Below are 26444 nucleotides of genomic sequence, written 5' to 3'. Positions count from 1 at the left end.
CTAGACAGGTTACAGGAGGTTGGAGCTGGAGGACAAGCAATTCAATGGATTTGTTCCTTTTTAATAGACTATTACCAGATTCAAGTCATCTACCACAGAGGTATTTTGTGGAGTTGTTCCATGCATCTCATTGAGCTCTACTTTATTTAATATCCATATGGCTTCCCTTTCTAACCTGATTAAAATATTCCATCTTTCCTGTATTTGCTATGCCTATGGCACTCAGTTGATTGTCAGGCTGAATGGGAACATTAATCTGGCCCAAAATGATTTCAACTGGGCCTTGGTGTAGTGTCTGACTGGATGTCCAGAAATTTCCTGAAGCTAAACCAAGGTCATGGTACTGGGCAGTCCTCCCTTAATCTAGAGTTTGGGTTGGTTGCCAACAAGACAACATAAGGTCTTTCCCTCTTTCCCTCACTAGAGCAGTCAGAAATCTGGATGCATTTTCAATGTTTAACTGCCATTCAGAACACAGGTTGTTAAGGTGATTGCAGCCTGATTTTGACACCTCAGAGTTTTAAGGAAAATCTTACCTTTTCTTCCTGGAAAACCTCTGTATCCTGTCTTCCTGTCAGTAGCTGGCAACCTGTACATATGAATACAATATTTAAAGGCAATGCTTTAATTTTAGAATCTTCCATGATAGAGGTTCCTGTTCATCAAATAAGTGCTTTCTGCATACATGCCCCTGAGGACCTTTTGCTCTTCTGGAAATGTTTTAAGGGACCAGAGATCTGGAAATTCCATCTGGGTAGGAGTTCTTTTGACGTAATAGTGGCTACTGCTTAGAATACTTTACCATCGGATCTTAGATGCCCCCCTAACCAGCCAGTATTTAGGAGGAAACTTAAAACATTATGATTTAAGCTCTGAGGGAGTGCTGTAAGCTTCAGTGCCAAGATGCCTTTTGGTATTTATTAGAAATGGGGTCCCCTGTAGACAGGGGTATGCACCTAGTCCAAGTATGGCACTCTAGTCAGGGTAAATCAAGTAAACACTAGAAGATAACCTGAAACCCCCACAAAAAGACTCCACTTAGGTTTAGATAAATAGCTTACTATTCTATAAATAAATCATGATGAAACAACAAAAATCCAATGAGTAGAAGTTGAGTTATGAATTTTTAAAGATTAAAAAGAGTTCCTGCACTTGGAAGCAAATAGCAGTTTAGGGCTTACTTGAGGTCCTGCTGGACCGGGACAAAGTCAAGAGTTCAGGCTGCCTGTGATGGAGCGCAGGGCAGCTACAGGACCCACGCAATGCCCTCCGAGCAAAGTACCTTAATCCTGGTCAAGGACACAAAATTTATTGATTTTCCTCACTTGGTGCTGGCATTGCTGAAGACAAAGGGCCGCTGCTGTGATAAGTCGGTCCCGAAGCCAAAGCGCCGGATTTCTCCACACGGTGAAGGGATGCTTTGATCTTCTGACATGAGTGGAGGCGATGCAGTGGTTCTGATGAGATATTGAAGCATTGGTTCCGAAGCTAATGAGCCGGGTTTTTCCACGCATTGAAGATATGCTCTGATCATCCTTCAGCTGTGCCGGGAATGCAGTGGTTCCAATGCAACAATAATGCGATGGTGAAGCTCTTGTTCCGAAGTCGATGCACCAGTTCTACTCCCGCAACAACAGCGATATGTTGGTTCTACCTCTTGCAGTAGGCGATGTGTCAATGCTCGCTGGAGCAAGTATCTAGGTCTGACTCCAATGAACCAGGCACAGGAGGATGGGAAGAGACTTAAATATCCCTGAGTCTCTAGCAACAGGAGGCAAGCCAAGAAGCCCTTGGAGATTACTCTGGGGTGCATGGCAGAGTCCAGCTCTCCCTGTGCAAGGTCAAGGAGCAGCAGACAGCGGGACAGCACAGCAGAAAAGCAGTCTTTCTAGGTTGGCAGTCCAGCAGAGTACCTGTCCTTGATGTAGCATAGCAGGTCTTTTGACAGAGTCCAGTTGTAGGTCCAGAAGTGTCTAATTTAGTGCAGTGGTGTAACAAAACTTGAGGGCACCCCTGCAAAATACATAAAGGGGGCGCTGCACGCTCCAGACCTAGTCAGGAGCTCTCAGGAAGGGGCCCTCTGCCCATGCACAGTGTTGGAGGGGGGCCTACTAAAGCTCAGGGCCCCACCTTACTGTGGGGACTGTGGGGGCTATTGTTACGCCACTGATTTGGTGGGGTCAGGGACCCAGTACATAAACCCAAAAGTGCCTTTAAAGTGGGGGTGACTTTAAAGAGCCAGTGGCTATTATCCTTCAAAGCTACCCATTCTCAATCAGGAATTACAGCTTCAAAGTGTATTAAGGAATTTCCACTGTTTACTTGAGAGGGGTAGGCCTCACAGTAGTAAAAAACAACTTTGATAGTTTTTCACTACCATGACATGTAAAACTTAAGAGTAAATGCCCTTTTTGTTGTATAGCACCCTGCCCTATTGGCTAACTAGAGCCTACCTTAAAGGTGATGTATATGTAATAAAGGAGGAGTTAAAGCTTGGGTAGGGGTTTTAAATGGCAAGTCGAAGTGGCAGTCAAATGGCACACAGGCTCTGCAATGGCGGCTTGAGACATGTTTAAAGGGCTACTCAAGTGGGTTACACAATCAGCGCTGTAGGCTCACTAGTAGCATTTAATTTACAGCCCCTGGGTATATGGTATACCAATTTACAGAGCACTTACAAGTAAGTTACATATGCCAAATGTGTATACACCGATGTTACCATGTTTAGGGGAGAAGCACATGCACTTTGGCATTGGTCAGCAGTGGTAAAGTGCTCAGAGTCCTAAGGCCAACAAAAAGAATCAGCAAAAATATGAGGCAAGCAGGCAAAAGGTTTTGAGGAAGACCACCCTAAGGCTGACAGGTCAAACAGTGTTCAATTGCTTTATAAGTAGCAAGCAGCATGCCAGATTAAATGCTCTGGAGGCCCATAAACAGTCAAAATTCCAGTCCCCACAAATTATCTCCTGTAGTTTTGTAAAATTTTACCAACCAACAATTTTAACAAACAATATTTATTACATAAAACTAAGCATTACATGTACTTAGTTTGCACCAAGTTGTTTTACAAACTGACAGCTCAAAGAAAATGATCTTTTAAGAGACAAACTGTTATATGAAGCTGATGTCAATGGTTTATGTACTTTAAGTTGCTAATGGGTACATTACATTAATACAGTATCTTCTAGAGCATTTAAGGTAAAGTTCTCATTTCTTTGAGTCAATTCATTCTTTTCTATCTTTTGGAAATACTTTGGGAAAGCTTGATTGCAATATTCTTTCAAGATCATATCAATATTATTTTGATACTTGTTGTGGGGCCCATAAAAGGAGTGGGGCCCATAGGCTGATGCCTACTTTGCCTATTTGGTAATCCGGCACTGAGCATACCTACAGAATAGTAGTAATAAAAAAATATCCAGGTCAAGAACTACCAATAGAAGTTAATTTTTTCATCACAATGTTTCATCAGAATATCTCCCAATTTATGCAGTGTCACAATAAGGTTTTTATGTTGGACATATTTTTAAAACACATGCAGAGAAAACAGTATAAACCCTCATGTAAATTGATCTTGGACTACAGGGTTTCATAGTTCATCACTTCTCTTGTAAACTCTTTTCTACTTCCCAAATCCTCATCAAACCTCTCATCAGTACAAACTCTTTACATACAGGTCTCTTCAGCAATTGCCCAATCACCAAAAACTCTTTCCAGGCATCAGTGCTTCGTCCCTTTGCTCAAAACCAGTGTAACACCACTCTTCTTCTTGCTAGCTACAAGGCAAATACTGAAAAATTATAGTATATTTTCTTTTTACATCTTTTGAGTGCAATATAGTGTTATTAGGTTAAGGCTATTTACTTTCCAACCACTCTTTTTAAACGAGTCACCACTTCTTCCCCGAAACAATCCACTAAATGGCCATATCAAATAGATAAAATCAGCATAAGGTCTATCAGAGGCACATGCCTAAACAGGACAGGAATTACTTATTAAGAAATATTGGCATGGAGTGTGAAACTAGGGCTAACTGGAGACTATTTTTGTGTTCATGATGTCAGTATTAATAATATGGCCCCTTGACCACTTGAATACCCAGCTATTTCAGTTCTCCTACACTTTACTGCAGCCCTTGCTGTGGGTGCTCATCAATCGTCCTGTGCCTCATAGCTTCATAATGTGATAATGGGGGCTTGGACCAGTTAGTGCATCAATCTGACAGGTCTTCATATTGATCTATCAAAACCAGCATAGCAGAATCTTGCTCAGCAGATCCCTTAGATAAATTAAGCCATCATCAGAGTAAGGCAACACCATGTGTATCATATAACCTAGTTTAATGCCCCGGTTTGCCAGTTCTTTTTTAAGCATAATAGCCACTGGCTCTCCAACCAGGGCAAAAAATGACAAAGACAAGAGACAGCTCTATGTGCTTCCTTTGCCGGTCCCATATTTCAGAAATCTCACAGCCTGTCTTCACACTCGCCCCCGGATTAGTAGACATAAGTTTAGTCACATCCATAAAATATGACCTCAGATGTAATGTGGCAATATCTGAAGGCTTAACAAATTGAGCAATAGCATTTGTGCAACATACACACCACACTAAAAACAACCAAAACCTGCTTGGACATATTTTGATCACCCAAACACATGCAAACAATCCCACCAACAAGGAAGAAATCACATTTCACACCTCGTACACCAATTCAGCATGTATCTCAACTACAATTTTGAAAAAAAAAACTATTCGCTTTAAGAAAAACATCAGACAGAACCATAAAGAAAATACTATAAGACACCCTAAGAACGTTTTGTATACTCTTCACCATTACACAATGTCACCATTTTGGCTATGTGGTACAAAGAAAATAGTAAACATACATTAAAATGTCATGTACACGCTACTCTGATTCAACCAAATAGTATTGTTAAAATTGCATGAATTGGAGAAAAGCACCTATAATAACCAAGTCCACTTCTGTACACAAATAAGTCCAATCCTATGTGCAAAGTATAACTCAAATGCATTAGTAATTGAGATCCAAACATGTTTACTCAATGCTCTCTACTTTTAATGTTCAAAGATTGAAAACATAGCAACTACCTGTGAATTACCAGCACATAATATTACTTCAGTGACAGACTCCACCAACAAAACACTAACAATGAATAGCTCTCATTCTCATTTCATATTGAAACCCATCACAGAACAGCATTGACATACTTTATTTTCAACTAACAACACAAAAAAACCTTTAATCAAACTTTTATATGCCCTCCCAAAACTACCTTTCCAAACATTACTAACAACCTTAGAACATTTAACACTTCAGCACATAATTCTCAAATACACCTTCATTGGTGCTATTGACATTGACATTAGGAAACAAACACCTGAAGCAATGAAATTATAAACAATTATGTATTCATATTTATATACACAAATTATACATTAATATACAACTGATTGCCAGCCTATATTAGACAACGTCTATACAAACACACCACTTTCACACTTTGCCACTCTTTAATTGTAATACAGTAGCATGAGCCAATAAGGATGCCATTAGCTTAACATTTGCACATTCTAGTCTTCAAAACCAAAACTATGCATTAAATTATATATTATCTAATTGTCAGCATACCTTCTCAGTTTACAACACACACAAAAAACATCTTACAGCACTAATTTTGAAAACAAAATATTGCATAAACTAATGCTGCTTTTGTTCCTTACAGATGATGTCCTTGCTGAGCCTGCTTGATGCTACAGAAACTGAAAATATTCCATATCAACTGCAAGTTAAAGTCAACGTCATAAAGTGCTCAAGACAAATAAATTATAAAAATGCTAAAGTGAAAGCAGAGTACTCTATCATCTGGCACTTGCAGACACAACCGCTGCAATAAAAGCGACATGCTACAATGGCGAAATATACAATTACACTAAACCAAACTATGGCCTTCTCATTACAAATTACATTCCAAACATAAATACCATTGTTATCACAAAACAAACTAAGGTTAGCAGAATACCACCACTAAGAATACCAGCTAACATTCAATACCAAGCTGAGCAACTATTAAATCCTCCACCCCTGCCCACTTCACCACTCAGAACAGCAAAGATTGCAAACATCAAAACTCTTCTAAGTGTTGCTGGAACAGTTCAAAAGGTAAGTCTGTCCCACACAAAACTATTCATATGGTACATAACACCTTTTCATATGGTATTGATTACATACAATTCAACAAGTAATTAGTGGTTTTCTTCCTTTCAGACCCAACCCACACATGTGGTAAATATCAATGGACAACCAACAGACGTCAAAACAATTACAATAAAAGATGCAACAGATTCCATTAAAGTTTCATTATGGAGAGAAGCCGCACATGCTAATTTTACACCAGGGGATTATGTGCTAATATCACATGTTTCAGTCTACCAATTTAATGGAGAAAAAATATTAAATACTACAAGAAACAGCCATCTAGAGGTATCCAAACACAAATACTGTGTCTGCTATGCACATATCATAACCACAATTTACATGGTAACACTTTCTTATATTTATTTTCTTCATTGTTTTTATTAGGTGATAGAGGCACCACCAGAAACCCTGCAAATCGAAATTATAGGAATAGAAAATAGACAAGGAACAAACTTGACAATTACAACAAGACAACTTCAAAGTGACACTTTACAATCAATGGACATAAATACAGATATTTTGCTAAACCACTTGCTAATCGAACCAATTACAGTCAATCTTGAAGACGTACTTGTAAATGAATTACCTGTAAAATGTGAAATTGTTTTCTGCAATGGAAAAATACAAGAAATATCCAAAAGTCTCACCTAACTTCAAACATCTCACAACATCCTCTTCATGGACTATTTCTACAAATATAGCTTTACAAAAAATATTGCACACTTTGTCTACTATTTTTCTACATTGTTTAAAAAAATGTTACAGTCTATTCTTTCATTAAAAAATAAAAAATGCTGTAATCTCATTTTCATACTTCGTCGAATTTCCAGTACATGAAAGCCAGCATGATTTGCATTGCCGATGCTTGTTCCATAATGATTTCAGTATTTTCAAACGTTGCCATTTCAAACATGCCCATAGAGGTTTACAGCCCACATGACAAGCTCAAAACTACATGGAATGCTTCAACTTGAGACGATAGAGGAAAGTTAATCAATATGATGTTTATAACTTGATAACGTTGATCACTACATGTTAACTTTGATCACTACATATAAAGACAGGGTACGTCTAGCTGCATGGATCTACATGGATCTGAGTTCATCTAATTTGTGTGGACCCACAGTTAACTTTGTGCCCTACAGCACTATCCTGCAGACATTTTAATTTAAATGCTCTATTACTTGAATAGTAGGCATACTTGCTACTCAAATACTATTGCTCGTTCTTTGAAGGTAGGTAAGTCCATGAACGAGTCCATTTAAAATATTTCTTGTTGTGCTGTGTGTCACCCAAAGAGTAAGTACCCAGACTGTTTGAAAAACAGCTAGCTTAGTGCTAATAAGATTTCCCCAAAACAGGCCCTTTTCTGTAAAGAAACCAGTTTGAAAGTTTAGACTCAGGAGAAAATAAAAATGATGACAAGATTTGTTTTCTGAAATAGGCAATGAAGAGCTTTCCAGTGGAAAAGATACTGAAAGTGAGATGGATGAAAACACAAGTGCTTTCAACGTGTTGCAGTTCTCGGAGGAACCCGAAAAAGAATGTTTGGCTTCAGGTTTGTGGAAATCTAACAATTCAAGCTGTAAATGAAAAATGCTTCAGGTATACACTCTATTTAACTTTTTGCAATCTCTCTGATACTTTATTCCTTCACTGTTTTGTTCTTTGTACACCCACATCCCTCTTTTTAGTCTTTTTAAATGTTGATTTCACACACTGGCGCATTATATAGTAAAAATCTAAAACTGAAGCCCAATAAGTGTTTGCCTATTTGCACAGGGATAACAATTGGAAGCAGTGTGATACTAATAGTGAGTGATACTAGGTTACTAAGAGTGATGAAGACCACCTTAGAATTTTTCCCCTGGTAAATTTTGTCAGGTTGAACCTGTTAAAACTAAGATGTGAAAAGGTCTGGTAATTAACAGATCATGCAGTGCCCACGTTGTTCTCCATTTTTTAGGGCTAAATGCGTAATAGGTGCTATTCTTCACAAATGGTGCAAATTTCCAGAATATTGTGCATTGTTTTTTTAAGGCGTGCAATAAATATTATCTACCCCTCTGAGGCACGCGTAATCAAGGTCGAAGCAGATATGAGTTTAGATTACTCTTTTAATTTTTTTAGACATGTAGGCCCTGATTTCTACTTTTTGGTGCAAAACTGCAGTTTTGCACCAAAAGGTTTAGCACCGGCTTGCACCATTTCTGAGCACCAACCGGGCACCATATTTATGGAATGGTGCAAGCCAGTGCAAAGGGTAGGCTAGCGTTAAAAAAAATGACGTTAGTCGGGTGGGGCTGGCGGTATGGAAGAATGGGGTTTTGCAACTAAAAATTATGTTAGGCGGGTTAGAGTAAACAAAAATGACTATAACCAGCCTAGGGTCATTTTCTGAGGCAAGACCATCCATACAACATGACTCCTGTCTTAAAAAAGACAGGAGTCGTGTCCACCACCCCAATGGCCAGGGTCCCCTGGACATGGCCATTGCACCCAGTGCCATGTAGGGGGGCCCATTTCAGGGCCCTCAATGGCACTTAAAAAAAATACTTACCTGTACTTACCTATACTTACCTGGAATGGGGTCCCCCATCCTCCGCTGTCCCTCTGGTGTGGGTAGGGGTGTCCCTGGGGCATGGGGAGGGCACCTGTGGGCTTATTCCATGGTTTTCCACAATGTAAATAGGCCCACAGGTCCCCTAACGCCTGCCCTGACCCAGGCGTTAAATAATGGGGCAAAGCCAAGCTTTGCGCCATTATTTGACCCCTCCTACCCCCGTGCGTGATTTTATCACGGGAGTTAAATATGGCACTAAGGCCACAGAGTCTTTTTTTGCACAGGAATGCCTATTTTCAATCTCATTGACACAAAGTAGGTTTCCACATCCCAAAAATTACTTTAACACCATAAATGTGGCGCTAGACGGGTCTAGCGCCAAAGTATAAATATGGAGTTTGTTTTGCACTGAATTTGCGTAAAAAAAATGGCGCAAATTCAGCGCAAAACAAGTATAAATATGCCTTGTAGTGTTATTTTCATGCTAAGAGTTTATCAGGCTACTCTAGGATTAGTGCTACCTCTTAGCCACATTTAACAACTGTGGCAATCCTCTTACATAGTGAGCCAAGGGACAATATTTCCACCTTTTAAATGCCTAGTTATCTGTGGTTTCTTGCTTTTCAGACACTTAGGGCCATATTTATACTTTTTGACGCAAAACTGCGCTAACGCAGTTTTGCGCCCAAAAAATTTGCGCCGGCTAACGCCATTCTGAAGCGCCATGCGGGCGACGTATTTATTGAATGGCGTTAGCCGGCATTAGCCGACCGGCGCTGCCTGGTGTGCGTGAAAAAAAAACACGTACACCAGGCAGCGCCGGCGTAGGGAAAAATGGCGTTTGGGTGTCCAAAAATGGGGCAAGTCAGGCTGAGGCAAAAAAATCGTCTTAACCCGATTTGCGCCATTTTTTTGGGCGCCCAGACGCCATTAACATGACTCCTGTCTTAGCAAAGACAGGAGTCATGCCCCCTTGCCCAATGGCCATGCCCAGGGGACTTCTGTCCCCTGGGCATGGTCATTGGGCATAGTGGCATGTAGGGGGGCACAAATCAGGCCCCCCTATGCCACAAAAAAAAAAGACAAAAAAAAATACTTACCACAACTTACCTTTTCTTCCCTGGGGTGGGTCCCTCCATCCTTGGGTGTCCTCCTGGGGTGGGCAAGGGTGGCAGGGGTTGTCCCTGGGGGCTTGGGAGGGCACCTCTGGGCTTATTCTGAGCCCACAGGTCCCTTAACGCCTGCCCTGACCCAGGCGCTAAAATCCGGCGCAAATGCGGGTTTTTTAGTCCCGCCCACTCCCGGGCGTCATTTTTGCCCGGGAGTATAAATCCGACGCAATAGCATCGGAGTCATTTTTTAAGACAGGAACGCCTACCTTGCATATCATTAACGCAAGGAAGGTGTTCACGCAAAAAAATGACGCTAACTCCATGAACTTTGGCGCTAGACGCGTCTAACGCCAAAGTATAAATATGGAGTTAGTTTTGCGTCGAATTTGTGTCGAAAAAAATGACGCAAATTCGGCGCAAACGGAGTATAAATATGCCCCTTAATGCAAAATGGCCAGATCTTAAGAGCCGTGGGACTGATTTGCAAAAATAATCTACACTACAGGTTTACGATTGTTGGCTTTTCACAAATGTATTTTACTAGTAGTAACTTTGCGACTGTGGAGTCTCCACACATAAAAAGATAGGACTGTCCTATCTTTTTATGTGCTGAGACTTGTGCTCCATCCATGGAATGCCTCCCCACTGTAGGGCAATGCTTGCCAGAGATTTGTGCTACCTTGTGTTACTCTGGATTTACTAAGCCACGAAGAGCCACACAAGATGACTTTGCGTTGATTAGTAAATCTCACTTAATCCCTTGTGTTGCCTTGTGCCTCCTTGTGTGATGCAAAGGCAACACAAGGGCTTAATAAATCTTGCCAGTTTTTATTTTGTGTCTGCTATTTCCAGTTTCCTCTTTTCTAGTTTTATGTTATCCTTCATAATGAAGGAACTCAAGCTAATTAGATGACTATCCCTATACCCCCACAATGCACAATTCTAACCTATATAGAGGTGTGGGCTCTCATACAGAGGGCACCACCTTGTGATTTATCTGGGTGCAAAATGGGGAAGCTGGCTACTCAGACAATCTTATACATGACAATTCTGTCAATCTGGGAAAACTAAAAGGAAACTTACAAAGACAACAGCTCGTCAATGCCCAGCCTTTAAACCTACAGTTTGGTGCATGATGTACACACATAAAGAAGGGCCACTCTGTGAGCAGTAAGATTGAACCATAGTAATCAAAAATATTTTCAAACCATCATCCAAAATAAAAAAGAAAGAATTCTTGTTTGGAGTCAAAGCATTATTCTTTATTTTTCTCTTGTGGAAATTATGATGAACACAGCCAACATGTTTCCTCTCATAAGCACTGGGACTTCTTCAGGGCTTATAAAAATACATAAAATATAACAGTGTAAATGTTACAAACATTTCTACTATAAACACTATACAAGACAAAAGTAACATTTGACACACAAAATTAAAAACATGTGCTTACAAAAATGTAGTTCGATTTTAGGGACACAAGTTTTATCAAACAGATGATGTGACCCTAATTATAAACCTGACAAGCACCGAGTATAATTCCATTATATTACAGAGTAATAATGTACCTAATTTATATTTCATTTTCATGTATCTCAAATGGCATCCTTCTCTCAGAACCACACTGAAAAGTACATTTCCTTGAATACATTATCATACTGCTAGCTTGACAACTGAGGAGATCCGCATATGTCCGAATATTAGATCCTCCAAAAGGAAAAATGAACATTTAGAATAATACTAAATTCCATAAATACAATAGTATTTAAAGAACATTTATATTGCACCTTGATCCCAATTTCCCATTTAGTAGGCACTCCTACTGTCATAATGTTTTAAATCCCATGTAAAAGTTATTAAAACATCATAAACCTTCAATTCATGATATTGATGCCATTATTAAGGAAATACCACCATAGACTTAGCTGACATCTCTCAATCAGTCAGCACAATTGTACGAATAATGTAATTTCTCAACTAATTATATCTCTCGGTAAACGATGTTCAATTTCCATCCATTCTTGTGTGAATGAAAATGTCTATGGCCAGTGAAATCTGGCAGTGCAATTACTAGATCAATTAAATGCAAATTATTATTCCTTCATTTACAAACAAATCATAGTCTGCTTATGTTTTTATTAAATATTTGCAATCTGAAGTGCTCTAAACATTGCACAAAAGTGACTGTAATCATTTAGGTCAACTATAGCTGTACATTTAATCAAGTGCAACATTGTATTATAGAATCACATCGCAAAAGTGCTTTTGGGATGAAATGAAATGCATTGGCTGTGTTCAGAGTAATTTCCGCAAGAGCAAAATAAAGAATAATGTTTGAAAATACTTTTGATTACTATGATTCATTCTTACTACTCACGGAGTATTCCTGCTATATGCATCTACTTGAGTTTATGTTATTAGGTCTTTCTTGAGTGGTTAACTCAAGGAGCCGATAACCTGTACCTAGGAATGACTTTGATTGCGGCATTACACACTATAACCGTTCTTTCTTAGCTATTTAGTTCTGGTACATGACTAACTCTACAGGGTTTATACACAAAAGACTGTCTGATGAACTTGATTTGTGGACATGGCTCTTAGAAGTCCATAAAGTAGCTTATTCAATGGTTGAACAAATGAAGAGATGCAAAGCAGACTTCTTGTTTGTGGTGGCCTTTGGTATAGTGCTGGCCATGAAGATCCAAGCTAAGCAGTGATGCACAGCAGTCAATAAACAGAATTTTGGGAGCAGATTTTATTTGGATAATGACTCTTAGAATTATACTTTTTGCATGTTATGCTCCAGAATATAGATGAACCACATGGGATTATCATCTGCAATGGCCAACCTGATCGTAATGCTGAACAGCCCCATTGTGGTCTGTTTAGGAAAAGTCTCCTAATAGTCTGAGCATTATGGAAGGCACAACCCCCTTTGTGAGGGAATCGGGTAAGCTCCTGGCCTTGGTGGGGTCTCCTGTTGCATTACCATGAAGTTGTTACTGATTACTGGGGAATTGGAAGAGAGATTGCCAGTTTCCCCATTAATACCTCATTTTTAAGTGGAAACTGAGGGTTCCACTTCTTTAGTGCCAATTACTGGTGCAAACCCTCTCTCGCTCATCCCCCTGTTATAACAGAGTACTGCAGACACACTTTGCAGTGCAAGGGCGTTCTCAGGAGACTCTTAGTTAAAACTGAATAAATCTTCACCACGCCTGGGCAGAATTTCTCTGCCCGCCTCTCTAACAAGCACCTGGATTCACTCACTGTGGTAGGTTGAATTAAAAATCACAAGTGCATAGTCTCTGCATGACTAAGCAGACTATTCACTTGCATATTGCATGCATTTAAGCTTATGGCTTGCAAATCATCCTTGACATATTTTTCTTCTGAAATTCTTAAGCGTGTGATTGAGAGTGTTGTCAATGATTTCCGTAGGAGAGTTAGGTGGCCACAGTTTACTCCTCCTCACCCATCAATGGATGGTCATCAGAGGTACAAGTGACTGTCAAGTCCCAGTGGGAGATGGTGTGCAATACCAGTGTGTTGTCATACTTATTTTTAAGATGTGGTCTTTTTTTGAGTCGGAGGATTTCATGATGCATGTATCAATAATGGTTTTGGGATAGATTCAGCCATGTTTTGGCTCTTCTTTCAGCACCTTTTATGATGTTCACATCACGATTCTGTCTGAGTTTAAAGTGGCTCTTTACCGGAGGAAAGGATGTGACATTCTTTGATTTGGTTGATCTGTGGCATAGTGATTTGACTTCTTTCTGGCATCTTTAATGTAAGGTTCCCTTAGGCTGTTGATGGTGCGACTGACTAGTATGGGATTGAAGGAATAATATGTTTCATGAGTCGGCAGGATGATGTAATTGTGTGTTGTGATGTTAGATTTGGTTTGGTGGGTGAGTGGGATAGTATGAGTTGAGCAAACATTTATTGATTGGAGACATCCCATGCACAAGCTTCCCAACATTTATAAGTTTTCTTTCAGGTACGGAATATTTTTATCTTAATGTGGCCTGTGTTTTCTTTGGTCTTCAGGTTCTACAGTTTTGCCAGAGGGAAACAAGTCATATTCATCAGAAATTCCAGGTTAGTCCTGTGTGCCTATTCTCCTGACCCTATAATCTCCCAGGGACTAGATTGCAAGCCTGCATCACATCACAAAGCATAAAATCCCACTACATTGGAATGGTGATTAGCAGGGATGGCGCATGAATGTTAGGTGTTTTGTGGCATGTGACAATGTTGTCCCCTTAGCACAACTCTCTTCTCACAGTTCTTCTCAACTCTCAGTGATCCAATATTCTCTGTGAGCCAAAGGCTAAAGTGGTTGCCTTTCACAAGGCATAGTTCTTCTGCACAGCTTCTGCTCTGTGTGGTAGCATCTGGGTAAATCCCCTCAATCAGAATAGCGATTCTCAAAGTGCTAATGTTAAGAAAATCTGAATATCATGAAAGACACGAAGGTTAATATTATGCATAAATCTTTTAATGCTACTGCACTTCAGCACTTGGAAGTACATTACATCTCTAAGAAAAACAATCTAGAACATAGTCATAGCAATGCATAAAGGTCAATGCATATAACAATTGTCCTTTTTTTAGAAAGCGCAACTTGTGTAACAAAACTTGAACTCCTCTCTCAAGTTGATACAATACCAAAAACCACCAAGACAGGAAACGTAGTCAGCCAGAAGATTCAAACTACTGCCAATTATCTGAAAAAAAAGGAAATTGTTAGAACAATTGAATAGAAAGACTTTGTTACGAACAAGTAATACACTATAGTATCATATTGATACTTATTTGAAACTCGAAGAAGAAATAAATTACTCCTTTCTTTTTTAAACTTTTCTTTGAAACTTTCCCATTTAAATTAAATGATTTATAACATAAAAAAGTTGTGAAGGAAGAAAATAGATGGGGATAATGTTAGCCTCTGTGTCTTCAATGAAATTCAGATTCTCTTGACATTGACACTTTGAGAATCGCTATTTTGTTACAAGACCGGAGGCTGCTATTATGCATGTTGGTGGCGCTCCAAGACCACATTTGACATGTGTTCGATAGGTTGACAATAATGTTTAGCAAAACTAGCAGCATTGGACTAATCAGCCGCTTTCATTATGTCCTCCAACCTTTCACCTTTCCATAAGATTTGGCTAGCCATGGCGCCTCTCAAAGAATGTGTACAGATTTTTTGTAAATCTACACCAGCTTGCTGCATAATACATTTTACCCACCTAGCAATTGTTGCCATAGTGACTGCATGAAAGGGTTTCACAGAGGAGATGAATAGTTGATTAGCACCATCAGGACGAATCTCAATCATACGGGAATCATATTCCCTTATGCAATCAACTACACACATTATTTGGCATGTATCAAATCTAGGAGAAAAAAGAGTGCCAGACATTGTCTTTGTTCTTTTTATAATACCAAAGTTGACTCCGACGGGGTCATAAATTCTGTTGCCCACCTCCAGTGCCTTGACATCTGAAATTCTACGACAAAAGGTTAAACATAATAGACATACAAGTTTCATAGTGAGTTTTAAAATATCTATTACCTTGCCAACCAGAAAACAAGGTAAGAACCAAGTTTACATCCCACAATTTCTGATATCTCAGTTTGGGGGGGTCTTCTTAACCTAATGCTTTTAAGAACACGACAAACTAAAACATTTTTTCCTACATGCCTACCATTAACAATATTGTGACCAGCAGAAATACCACATCTGTAACAATTAATAGTCCTATAGCTTAGAACCTTATCAAACTGATTTACAAGGGAATTAACCACCTCAACTATACGAGCCTCCATGGGATTGAAGTCCCTTTCCAAGCACCAACATACCCAGATCTTCCAGATCCCTTTATATCTGGACCCAGTTCCTGGAGTCCAAGATTCCTCGAGGAGCTCCACAGCTCTACCCAAAAGGCCTGGCAACTCAGAAGATTGTCTGATGCCTTTCATGCAAGAAGGTTCAACATGCCTGTCTGTACTAGTGGGTGTTCTCTTCCATCTACATCTTTCAATACACTCTCTGTGGCAGGAAGAAAGAATGGAATGTTGCAAGCGAGTTCTAAAGTCACAGGAAACCACGCTTGTGAAACCCAAAATGGAGTTATTAGAATAAGGGAGCATTGCTCCTGTCTCACTTTCTGAAGAACTCTCTGGATCATTCCGAAACAAGGAAAGGCATATGCTTTCATTTCCTTCCAGGTCTGTTGGAATGCATTCACCACCAGAACACCTGGGTCTGGCATCCAACTGTAGTATTTCTTCAGTTGAAAAGTTAGTTGATTCGCAAATAAATCTATTTCTAATGGACCCCAAATTTGGAATAGTTTCCTGAAACATATTTCATTCGGTTTTCAATCGCTGTAATCCTTTAAAAATCTTGAATTCCTGTCCGCAGACACATTCGCTTTCCCAGGCAAATATTCTACCCTCAAGGTGATTCTGTGTTCTAGACTGGAAAGCCGAAGTTTCTTCACTAAAACTGCCAGATCCATGGATTTAGTACCTCCTTATCGATTTATATAAGCTATCACAGATACATTGTCCATTTTTAATAACACTGCTTTGCCTTGCAAGCAATGCTTAAAACTCATGAGAGTGTAAAGTCATGCAGTTAATTCTAAATAGTTTATATGATGTAGTCGCTCTGCGTTTGACCATAATCCGCCAGTCTCCTGAACACCCAGACGCGCACCCCAGCCGTTCATACTTGCATCCGGTTCCAGAATGAAATCTGGAGAACAAACAAAAATTGCCCGGCCATTCCAAGCATCTAAATTATCAGGCCACCAAGTCAGCTCTGTCTTTGCTGCCTGTTGTAGTGTAACTCTGTCCCTGTACCAAAGACCTGAACGGAGAGCTCTCGCTTTTATCCTCTGGAAGACACTGTAGTGCAAGGGGCCCTGGAAAATAGCCTGAATGGAAGAGGATAATAGGTCCAAAAGTCTTGCTACCTCTCTCAGAGTTGAAGAATCCCTACTGAGAACTTATCTTATTTCTTTCCGAATTTTGTTAATCTTCTTCAAAGGAAGAAGAAGAATGACATTTTCAGTGACTATTGTAAAGCTTAGAAATTCCAGAGAGTAAGAAGGGGCAATAACTGATTTCTCTTTGATTATAAAACCAAAAGTTTCCAGCAGGGACATAACTAATTTCAAGTCCTCCAGAACCTGTGAATAGCTGAGGGACATTATCAAAATGTCATCTAGATAAACAATCATTCTGACACCCCTTTCTATGAGGTAGGAAGCTACTGGTCTCATTACCTTCATAAAGTACCAAGGAGCTGAAGACAGTCTGAATGGGAGAGACCCAAATTGATAAAGGCGATTCCGCCAGGTGAACTGAAGATAAGGTTAGGACTCTATGGTCATGGGGATTGTGAAGTAGGTGTCCTTCAGATCTAACTTCACCAACCAGTCGTTCTTCAGTAATATGTTTCTTAAAAGATTGATCCCTTCCAATTTGAAGTGTCTGTAAATTAAGAACTTGTTTAAATCTCAGAGGTTTATAATTGGAAGCCAACCTTTGTCTTTTTTGTGTACTAGAAAAAGTGTGCTGGTGAGTACTCTGTTTTCTAATCCTATTTCCAGGATGTCACCTGTTATTAGCATAGATTCTACCTCTTTATCTACAATTACCTGATGTTCTGTTTTTAAAACAAGTTCTTTTGGAATGAAAGTTTGAGAGAGAATATCCCCAAAATCTATTTTGAAACCTTGTACTGTTTGTATTAACCAGGGATCCTGCATAGCAGTTTTCCAAGTCTGGTAACCTCTACCATAGCTTCCTCTTGGTCTGGAACTGCTGAATTCGGACCTTTAGGGGTTTTGGCCAACTGACAGTCCCCTTCTGCCGGCCCTGCCAAAAATTGGGTTGAAAACTCTGTGCATATTACTTTGGGCTTCATCAGATCAGTAAATGTAGCCACATATTTTCCCAGGCTCTTGACTATGTTATCCACAAAGAGCAATCCTCGATGGTTTACGGAGGTCTCTTTTTCTTCCAAATCTCCTAGCTTAGGGTATTTTTTAGGAGTACTGCTTTGCACCTTTCAGCATTAAGCCCAGCACTGGCATTGCTCAAAAGAACCATGGCCCGCTGGCTCTATCCTCATAGGAGAGCCAAATCAATAGGAAGGCCTTTAGTGTGTGCCTCTTCAGATATATCTATTATCCTTGCTAGAGGACCAACTATGTCCAACAGACGATCTTGACAAAGTTTCAGAGACCTTTCAAGACCTTTTTTTGGGTCGTGGCCCATTTTGAATAGAAATTTGATAAATTCAGGGTCTAAGTTGGAAGTTAGACACACCTTATTGTGGATCAGTGGCCATGAACATTATGTTCTGAGTAAATTGCTTGCATCTTTTTCAGGTGCATTTCCTATCCACTTTTTAATGGAATTCCCCACATGTTCCGTGGGCCAGCATTCTGAGCTCCTTGGGTATTTTGTGTCTAATATTGTAGGGAGAAAACATCTCCTCTCCCAAGGGATTTTTAATGACATCATTTGAAGTAGAAGGGGTTGATTTGTCATTAAAGAGTTCATCAGTATCCAACTCTCCTTGATCAAGTTCAAATACATGCTCATTGGTCATGTCTTCTTCATAACCCTGATCCCCGAACTCTTGATTTAGAGTACTTATTTGTTGTGTGCCACTAGGGTCATCCAATTCATTTTTGCCTCATGGGACACCCCTCTTTTTTGTCCCACATAGGACAAAACTCATTTTTGAGGTGCTTAGCCGCCAACCTTTTTAAAAGTGCTTTGACCTTCCATTAGTTTAGAGTGGAAAGACTCTTTCTCCATATGTCATGTTTTCCTTTTCTTTTTTCCGCATTTGTTGTTAGAATCAGATTCACCCTTTGATATGGAGCAGGTCTCAAAATCAGAACCTTTGCTCTGCTTCTTTTTGCTTATTACTTGATTGATAGTCTTGTGCACACAATACCGCATCCCATGTTGAATGAGCTTCCTAATTAGCTCTTCATTAATCTTAACCTCTGGGATCAAAGAGAAGTGTTCTCCTTCTTCAGACATTTTCTTTTCTTTTTTTGTAATCGATAACAGAGATACTATAATATTGTAGTATGCACAGGCAGACTAAATGGGGATCAGTAAGAAGAGGCAGAAAACAATGCAAAATAGCTTTCTCAAGAGGCAAAACAGTGTATAAAATATAAAGATGCTAGTCTTACTAATGGGGAATCGATAATCAGCTGGCTGAAGAGAAAATGTACCCATCAACTGTCAAGTTTGACGATGCAGTATCGTGGAATGCAGAACGGAAAAATTAATTATGATTAAGGGCTTTGACCCCAAGGCAAAATGGTGTTTAATCGCGTGTGTGTATGTGTGTGTGCTAGATTCAGAAATCAGGTCTAGTTGATAGTGCTTAGGCCAATAAGTGGCCAGGGTGAGCGCGTCAATGTGCGATATGTCAGACCGTGCAGGCTGGCGTATAGTGTTTTGACCTGTTACAGTGGCTGCGGTGAGCACGTCAATGCCTGGAATCGGGTCTAGATGCGACTGTGTTAGCAGTGTGTCAGATGGCCCATCAGACAGAAGTGAGCGCGTCAATGTCAGGAATCGGATTCCAACACGGCATGGCGAGGCATAAAGAGCTGGAGTGAACTGCAATTGAAGTCAGGTCAAGGTAGGGCTGAAGCTGTTTGTGTAAAGGAAACATGGATTAATAGGAAATAATAAGTTACAAAAATTGGGAAGAAAAACAGATTTCCATAAATTGCAAATGGGAGGTTAGTAAGATAATTGATAACTGCAAGCAAACAATAAGTAATAAGGCAATACAGTATGAAAGGATGATAAAGTGCTACTTATCTTGTGAAGGAGCAGCATTCAAAAGAGGACAATTGTTCTATGCATTGACCGTTATGCGTTGCTATGACTATGTTCTAGATTGTTTTTCTTTGTCATGTAATGTACTTCCAAGTGCTGCTGTATAGTAGCATTTAAATAGCCACTGCTCGAAGCAGTGGCGTAGCGTGGGGGGTGCAGGGGGGGCCGGCCGCACCGGGCTCAACATCTTGGAAGAGACTCGAGTGCTAAAATCCACGGGTTAGGGGGCGCAAATTACTTGCCTTGCCCCGGGTTAGGGGCCGCAAATTACTTGCCTTGCCCCGGGTGCTGACAACCCACGCTACGCCACTGGCTCGAAGCTCCTCGGCAGAGCTCAGTGCCTCTGGCGTAGAGCCTTACCACGTCTCTGTGACTGTTACGGTGGCCTCTGTGAGAAAACCATCATTACCTCTCTGTGTCATTAGAGTTAATAACTGTGAAGATTTCCTGTACTCACATACCTAACACTTGTGTGAACTGTTATTTCACTATGCTTACATGAAGCCCCTGGGTGAGCATTGCTTTTTGTTTAGCAGAGTATCATATGCATCACCTCATCACACCTATAAATATATAGATCGTGTGAAGTTCACAAGTCTGCTCTGCATGATAATCTTAATCCTTACACAATCCATGTATGAGTAGCTCGTCTGTGCAGCGGCCGCAAATCTCAAGGGGAGGGGTGGAACAGTGACAGGAGGACGGGGACTAAATAAAAAAAATATAATTAAAAAAACATACCTTTTCCCGTTGCCGCTGCCTCTTGCTGCGTAGCTCCTTTGGTCTTCTCGTGGTGTCCCACCATTCACTTGGACACCAGCACAGGCTCCTCATCAATCCTGGCGGTGCTTTCATGCTAAACTTAGCATGAAAGCAGCATCAGGATTGGTCTGAGAGGCTTGGACTGCTGCTCAGGCACATCCCCGGGGCATGTGCAGTTTCTCCAGCTGAGATGTTCAACACAGCCAGGATGGAGAAACCTAAGTGTGCATGTTTGTTTGGCTGGCCTGAGACGGCCGGCCAAACACACATGCGCACTTAGGTGCACTCTGCTCCTCCTCCTCCCTCCCACCTCCCGTGGCCCAGCCCTGCCCCTCCCTGAACACGCCACCATTGCGAAGGAGCTGCCTCTGTGCCTGCAGGAGTTGCCCTTTCCCTCTCACTGCCTTGTCCCATTCTCCCTCCTGAGTGACGTCTTCCGAGTCCATGATCAATCGTCACTCATTCTTGATGCAATGGTTCACAAATATTGTCATTTTAATTTATTTTTTCCCAATGTTGCTTCATAACTGTATGTTTTTAACACATTTCTCCTGTTTAGAAGTTCCATTTGGCATGAAGAAAGATTTTAAACTGAGGGATTATCAGAAAGAGCTTGCCCGGCCAGCGTTAGGTGGAAAAAATACAATTATATGTGCCCCTACAGGTAAGACTATCACAATTTACATTATGTTTAGAGAAGAATATATTTTGACGCTGTAACAGCTGTGAAGAACTATCATTCACAGAAAGGGTGAAGTGCGTTCATTGGTGGACCCCTGAGAGAGGGTACAATTTTGTGTGTTACAAAGAGTCTAATGATTGCGTGCATCATTACTGGTGACAAAAGTACACCTAATGCTTGCTTGCAAAACAAAACAAACAATTTATTGCACATTTGCAGGCAGGGTTCACCCTGTCTCTGTCAGATTGGCAATGTACGTTTTACCTATGAATAAAATGGACTAAAGTGGTTGGACTGTACTTGAATGGAGAAGCTCCATGCGACCAAAACATCTGCTGGCCATCTGGAGATGGGGGCATTGGCTCCAGTCTTACGGTAGATGGGAGGGGGGATTCTTAAAGACAATAGACACTGCCCACTACTGACCACAATTACGTTAATTGGAGTTCTGCATGACTCAGGGATAGCTTGACTGGCTCCTGACATACTCACAGCCCTTTTGTTTAAGGTGGGTCACTTTGCCTTGTTTTGCCTGGCATGCTTTAAATTAAGGTCAATTAATTTACATACCCTCAATCACTCTTTTCAAGGGCAGTAGCGTGTATCTTCTGGTGCAAGAGATTAATTCTCCTTGCTGAATGACATCATCAAAGTGCAGAATAGTTTGTTATACAATTATAAATCTCATAGGAACCTCAGAAAATGTTCCTGTGGTATAATATGGAGGTTTTTCCTCCCAAAGGAAAAATATAAAAGGCAGGCACACAAATTTACCTGTGAAGGGAAAGCATGTGACCTTTAATTTACAAAGGACTGGCAAAATGCTTATCACTTTTCTCCCCATCGCTAAATATCTCAGATTAATTTGTATACTTTCTTTCTCCACAAACCAAATGGTCTGGCACAATTTGTGTTTTGATGACAGTTGTGGGGATGAGGTGAGAGGGCTGGGAATTATACCAAATGTCGGACTCTTTCTTTACAATGATACTGGTCAACTCGCAAAGTCCTCTCCTTCACTCCCCTTCAACTGGCCTAATCCCAAATCTGAGTTTATCCGTGAGGTACTCACATTTTATCGATCCTCCACAAATAAAATGATATTATATCTTGTAATCGTTCACAAGTTTCCTTACGAAATTGTAATGTGTTCTGCAGAGACATTTTAAGGCAGGTAGAGTTAGGAGCAATCTCCCAGGGCCCCTACCTTCCAGGGACCCACTGGGAAAGTAAACGTTCTTTTTAGCTCACTCATGCGTATTTATGTATCTCAACCTTTAATGTCTGAGTGATTTTTGCTCAGGAAAATAGGGCTTGAATTAGTAGAAAATGGGCAATTAATTTAAAGTCGTTGGGCTTGAATTAGTAGAAAATGGGCAATGAATTCAAAGTTGTTCCAAACAGGAGCCTCAAAATACGTCTTGCCCGAGACCTCCAAAATCCTCAATATGACACTGATGCTCCAATGCCCGTTTGGATATTGACAGCGCAATTAAATTGCGTGGTAATAACACACAACGTTTCGAGCGCTTAGAAATGGCTACAACAGGGATAATAAGCAAAACAGAAAATTAATGCCATTTTTACTATTATTATCATTCTTAATGTTATTTCTGTTATTGGTCTGATTATTACTATTGTTTTCGTTCTTGTTGTGAATCCACTGCATTTTGTGAGGCTAATATTTTTTTTAATCATGTTTTTTAAAATAAAAATATTTGCTACCTTTTTAGTTGCTATATCTGTTATAGTCCTACAGTGTTATTTTTTTTGTGTCCCCAGTTTATAAATTGCCAACACCTAAATCGACATCTTATGAAATATTATAAGGACAACTTAAAAATACAGCTCAATTTTGGTAAGGTACATATTGCCTTACCGTGTTAAGTGCGAACACAAATATGTTTGTGTTAGGAAGAAAAAGCACATTGAGAGAGAAGATTATAGTTTGCTAGCAACAAACGTAATGCTTCTTCTTCCCACACTTACGACACCGAGGCCCATATTTATACTTTTTTTTAGCACCGCGTTTGCATCATTTTTTGACGCAAAAGCGGCGCAAACTTAGAAAATTTAATTATATTTTGCAAAGCGGCGCTAAAAAAGTATAAATATGGGCCTGAATTCTCCCCATTACATACCAAGCTGGTTTATGCACAATCTTGGCTGCAACAGCTACAACATCTATTTTTTGCTTCTCCCAGGCAAATGTTTGCTCCTCTTAGCATTCTTCACACCTTTAAAGCTTCCTCTTCTTTCCCCATTTTATCATAGGTTCCCTCCTTGCCTCGCCCTTTTCTGTCCCTTCACACATGCTAATGTATTCTCCGCAACTTCTGCATTGACAATAGTTTCCTAGTAAATGTGTTCCTCTAAATAGTAAAAATATGAGAATTATGCATGCAGCTTGCCAACTGATTCCAAATACGGTATTGTGTCAGTTCACCAGATTCACACTGCAGCCTTCTTGACACTGCATTGTACCTCCCGCCCTTCTCTTTCTTTCCTTTTACCCTGGCACAAAATGTGTGCCCTTGTAAGACTGTGTTCACCCCTGGTGCAAATTGCCTCTCCAGCTCAATGGCATGTTGAAGATACATTTGGCATCAGTCTCCCCCTTTCCCACATCTACTTCAGGAATACTGTCACAAATATTTCAACTAACAAATTGAGCAAGTGCACTTTTGGCGGCTGGTGATATTTCATGGTGGTGGGGCATAAAAGTTAGGGCTGAGTTTTATGTAGAGAGTTAATGAAGCAACAATCCTGACTAACAAAAGGGGGTTCAGGGGTTTTCTCACCTGGAGAACATTTTGAAAAAAGTAATGAAAATGTTGCATTCTAAAGCAAATTTGAATAAAGAATTCAATGAAAAAGCAAGAAGGTTTATGAAGCAATATTCGAACACATGAACAAAATTAACATACTGGGAATGATTGGGACACTATGAAAACCATTGCTTGTTTCACTTGCCTCGGTAATATTTAATTCACCTCCTCACAGTTCAACAGCTTCAATATTAATTATTTACAGCAAAATCAATGTTGTAGCTCCCTTATCCTAAACTCCTAAAAAACATTGGCAAAGCCACTAGTCCTGTTTGGATTTAGGTGTATGTCAGTTGGTGTGTCAAATTTCTGGATACAACAACAGAAAGCTCACAGAGATACCAAAACACATATTGGGTGACATAATATGGGAATCACAGAAATGTATTTCATCTGTTTAAGCCATGCCTTTACTTAGATAGGCCATGCCTCTTTTAGAGACCCCCTACTTTTTTATCTTAAAACCCTGCTCCGACGCTAATTCACCCTCAGTCCTTCACTTTCTCTTCCAACCCTCCAGAATAGCTTGTCATTTCAAACTTTGTGTTGCACTACTCCTCTCTACTGCGCACTGGGATGCGTCTACACTCTGAACTTCAGCGGTCCTACACCTGCAACCACTGAGGACCTCCTCTCTCACCCAAAAACTAAGGGGCATATTTATGGAAAATTGGTGCATCATTCATGAGGCTCCACTTTTCTGGCACCCCATTGCGTCCCCCTAACGACACCATATGTGCTCCATATTTACAATACGGTGAACCAGGGTGGTTGTGTCCACATTGGCGTCATAATTGATGGTGCTAATGTGGCGCTTTGCATAAATTATGTCACGAATGCAGCAAATCACAGGGAGGTCCATTGTTTTCAATTGGATCGTCCTCATAATGATGTTAGAAATGGTGCAGTGAAATCTAGTAAATTTCACTGTACCATTTTCCTGGGCCTCTCTTCATGGGATCACCCCCCCTTGCATACATTATGCCTGGTGCAGGCATAATGTGGCGCACAGGTTTACAGATTGGCGCCATGCTTGCCTGATAGATATGGCGCATGTGAAATGCCACCTTACTGCCACATTTACGTTGAAAAAATGAAGCAAATTTGGCACACGGTAGCACTAGGGTCATCATAAATATGCCCCTAACCGTCCAAATATCTGCTTCTGATTACTCGTCAAAAATCTCATTACTCAGATTCCTTTTTCTTTTCTAGTAATTACTATATTAGTAGTCCAAACCTCCTTGACAGGCATCACATTACAACCAAATCTTCCCCTCCCATCCATAAAGCACAGATTCATCTAAATCTCCCACTGTGAAGTCCACCAAAGCCCAAACTGGCCCAGCCTCACACAATGGGGAGGTTGAATTTTTACTAAAGTACTGAGAAAACAAAAAGGATTTGGAGTAATGCGAAGTTAGAAGAGAAACTGATCCTAATGGTCCTTCAACTCTGTCAGAGCCTGCTTTTACCAGGCTTTATTTTAAAACTGACTGGTACAGTCAAGGTGTGCACTGAGCACTTTGGAATCTGCACGGCTTTGACAAGGAACTAACAGTAATTCAGCTGACCCAATAAAACTGCACCCTCTGCACCACCATTATCACTCGAGAAAAAATGAAAACAGATCGACTAGACAGGTGTAGGGGTTGAGCATACAGTATCCATCATACTGGTAGAGACACACACATCTGCGTACAGAACCACAGCAGAAATACAGGGACATACACAGGAGTGCAGACTCACCAGCATACATATAGGCATCCACAGCCATTTAAACATAGGAACCAGGTCAGGCACATAGATGCGTGTATACAACCACTAAGGTGCAGTGGCGGTTTCTTCTTGAGTGCGAGGAAGCGCTACCCTCCCACCTGCTGTGAGCTGCGCCGGAAAAATAGAATGGCAATAAAAAGATTTCATTGCCATTTTATTTTTTCCCCCGCAGCGTGCACCAGCCCAGAAACATGCTGGGCATGTTCTCTGCTGCTAGCAACAAAGGACTGACCCTACTTCCGGCAGCAAAGGACTGGAGCAGTGTCTGGCAAGGACCCTCCAAAGTGTGCATGTCATTTTGGCCAGCTGCTTTGCGCCAGCCAAAGTGTCCTGCACACTTTGAAGCTCTTCACTCAGCTGTCTAAGACAGCTGTGTGGAGACCAGACACAGGTCTTTAGGTCCTGAAGGATCGTCCAGCCAGGACATTCCATCCAATCCAGGCACTTCTTTCATGCTGGTTAACAGCATGAGAGCAGCACCTAATTTGGTTAGGGGAGCTCTTCCGGCATCAGAGAGCAGAATCACACGGAGGAGGATGTGCTCAAACATCGCAGAGGAGCACTCATTGTTTGGATGATGGAGAAAATGTGTCCACCCATTTG

The 26444-nt window shown here is 40.6% G+C and overlaps 1 protein-coding gene across 2 annotated transcripts in view; it reads left to right on the top strand.

Moving 5' to 3' along the window:
• The window catches only part of RIGI (RNA sensor RIG-I), a 484815-nt gene that overhangs the window by 270608 nt on the left and 187763 nt on the right, over positions 1-26444 (top strand). For both annotated transcript variants that reach the window (XM_069239695.1, XM_069239686.1), the window contains exons 5-7: positions 7663-7776; positions 13944-13994; positions 21112-21216. In XM_069239695.1, coding sequence (XP_069095796.1) covers positions 7663-7776; positions 13944-13994; positions 21112-21216 — 270 coding nt within the window. The remainder of the gene's footprint in view (positions 1-7662; positions 7777-13943; positions 13995-21111; positions 21217-26444) is intronic.

The sequence above is a fragment of the Pleurodeles waltl genome, chromosome 1_2, assembly GCF_031143425.1.
Source record: "Pleurodeles waltl isolate 20211129_DDA chromosome 1_2, aPleWal1.hap1.20221129, whole genome shotgun sequence".
Taxonomy (NCBI): Eukaryota; Metazoa; Chordata; class Amphibia; order Caudata; family Salamandridae; genus Pleurodeles; species Pleurodeles waltl.
This window is presented reverse-complemented; position numbering and strand designations above follow the sequence as displayed.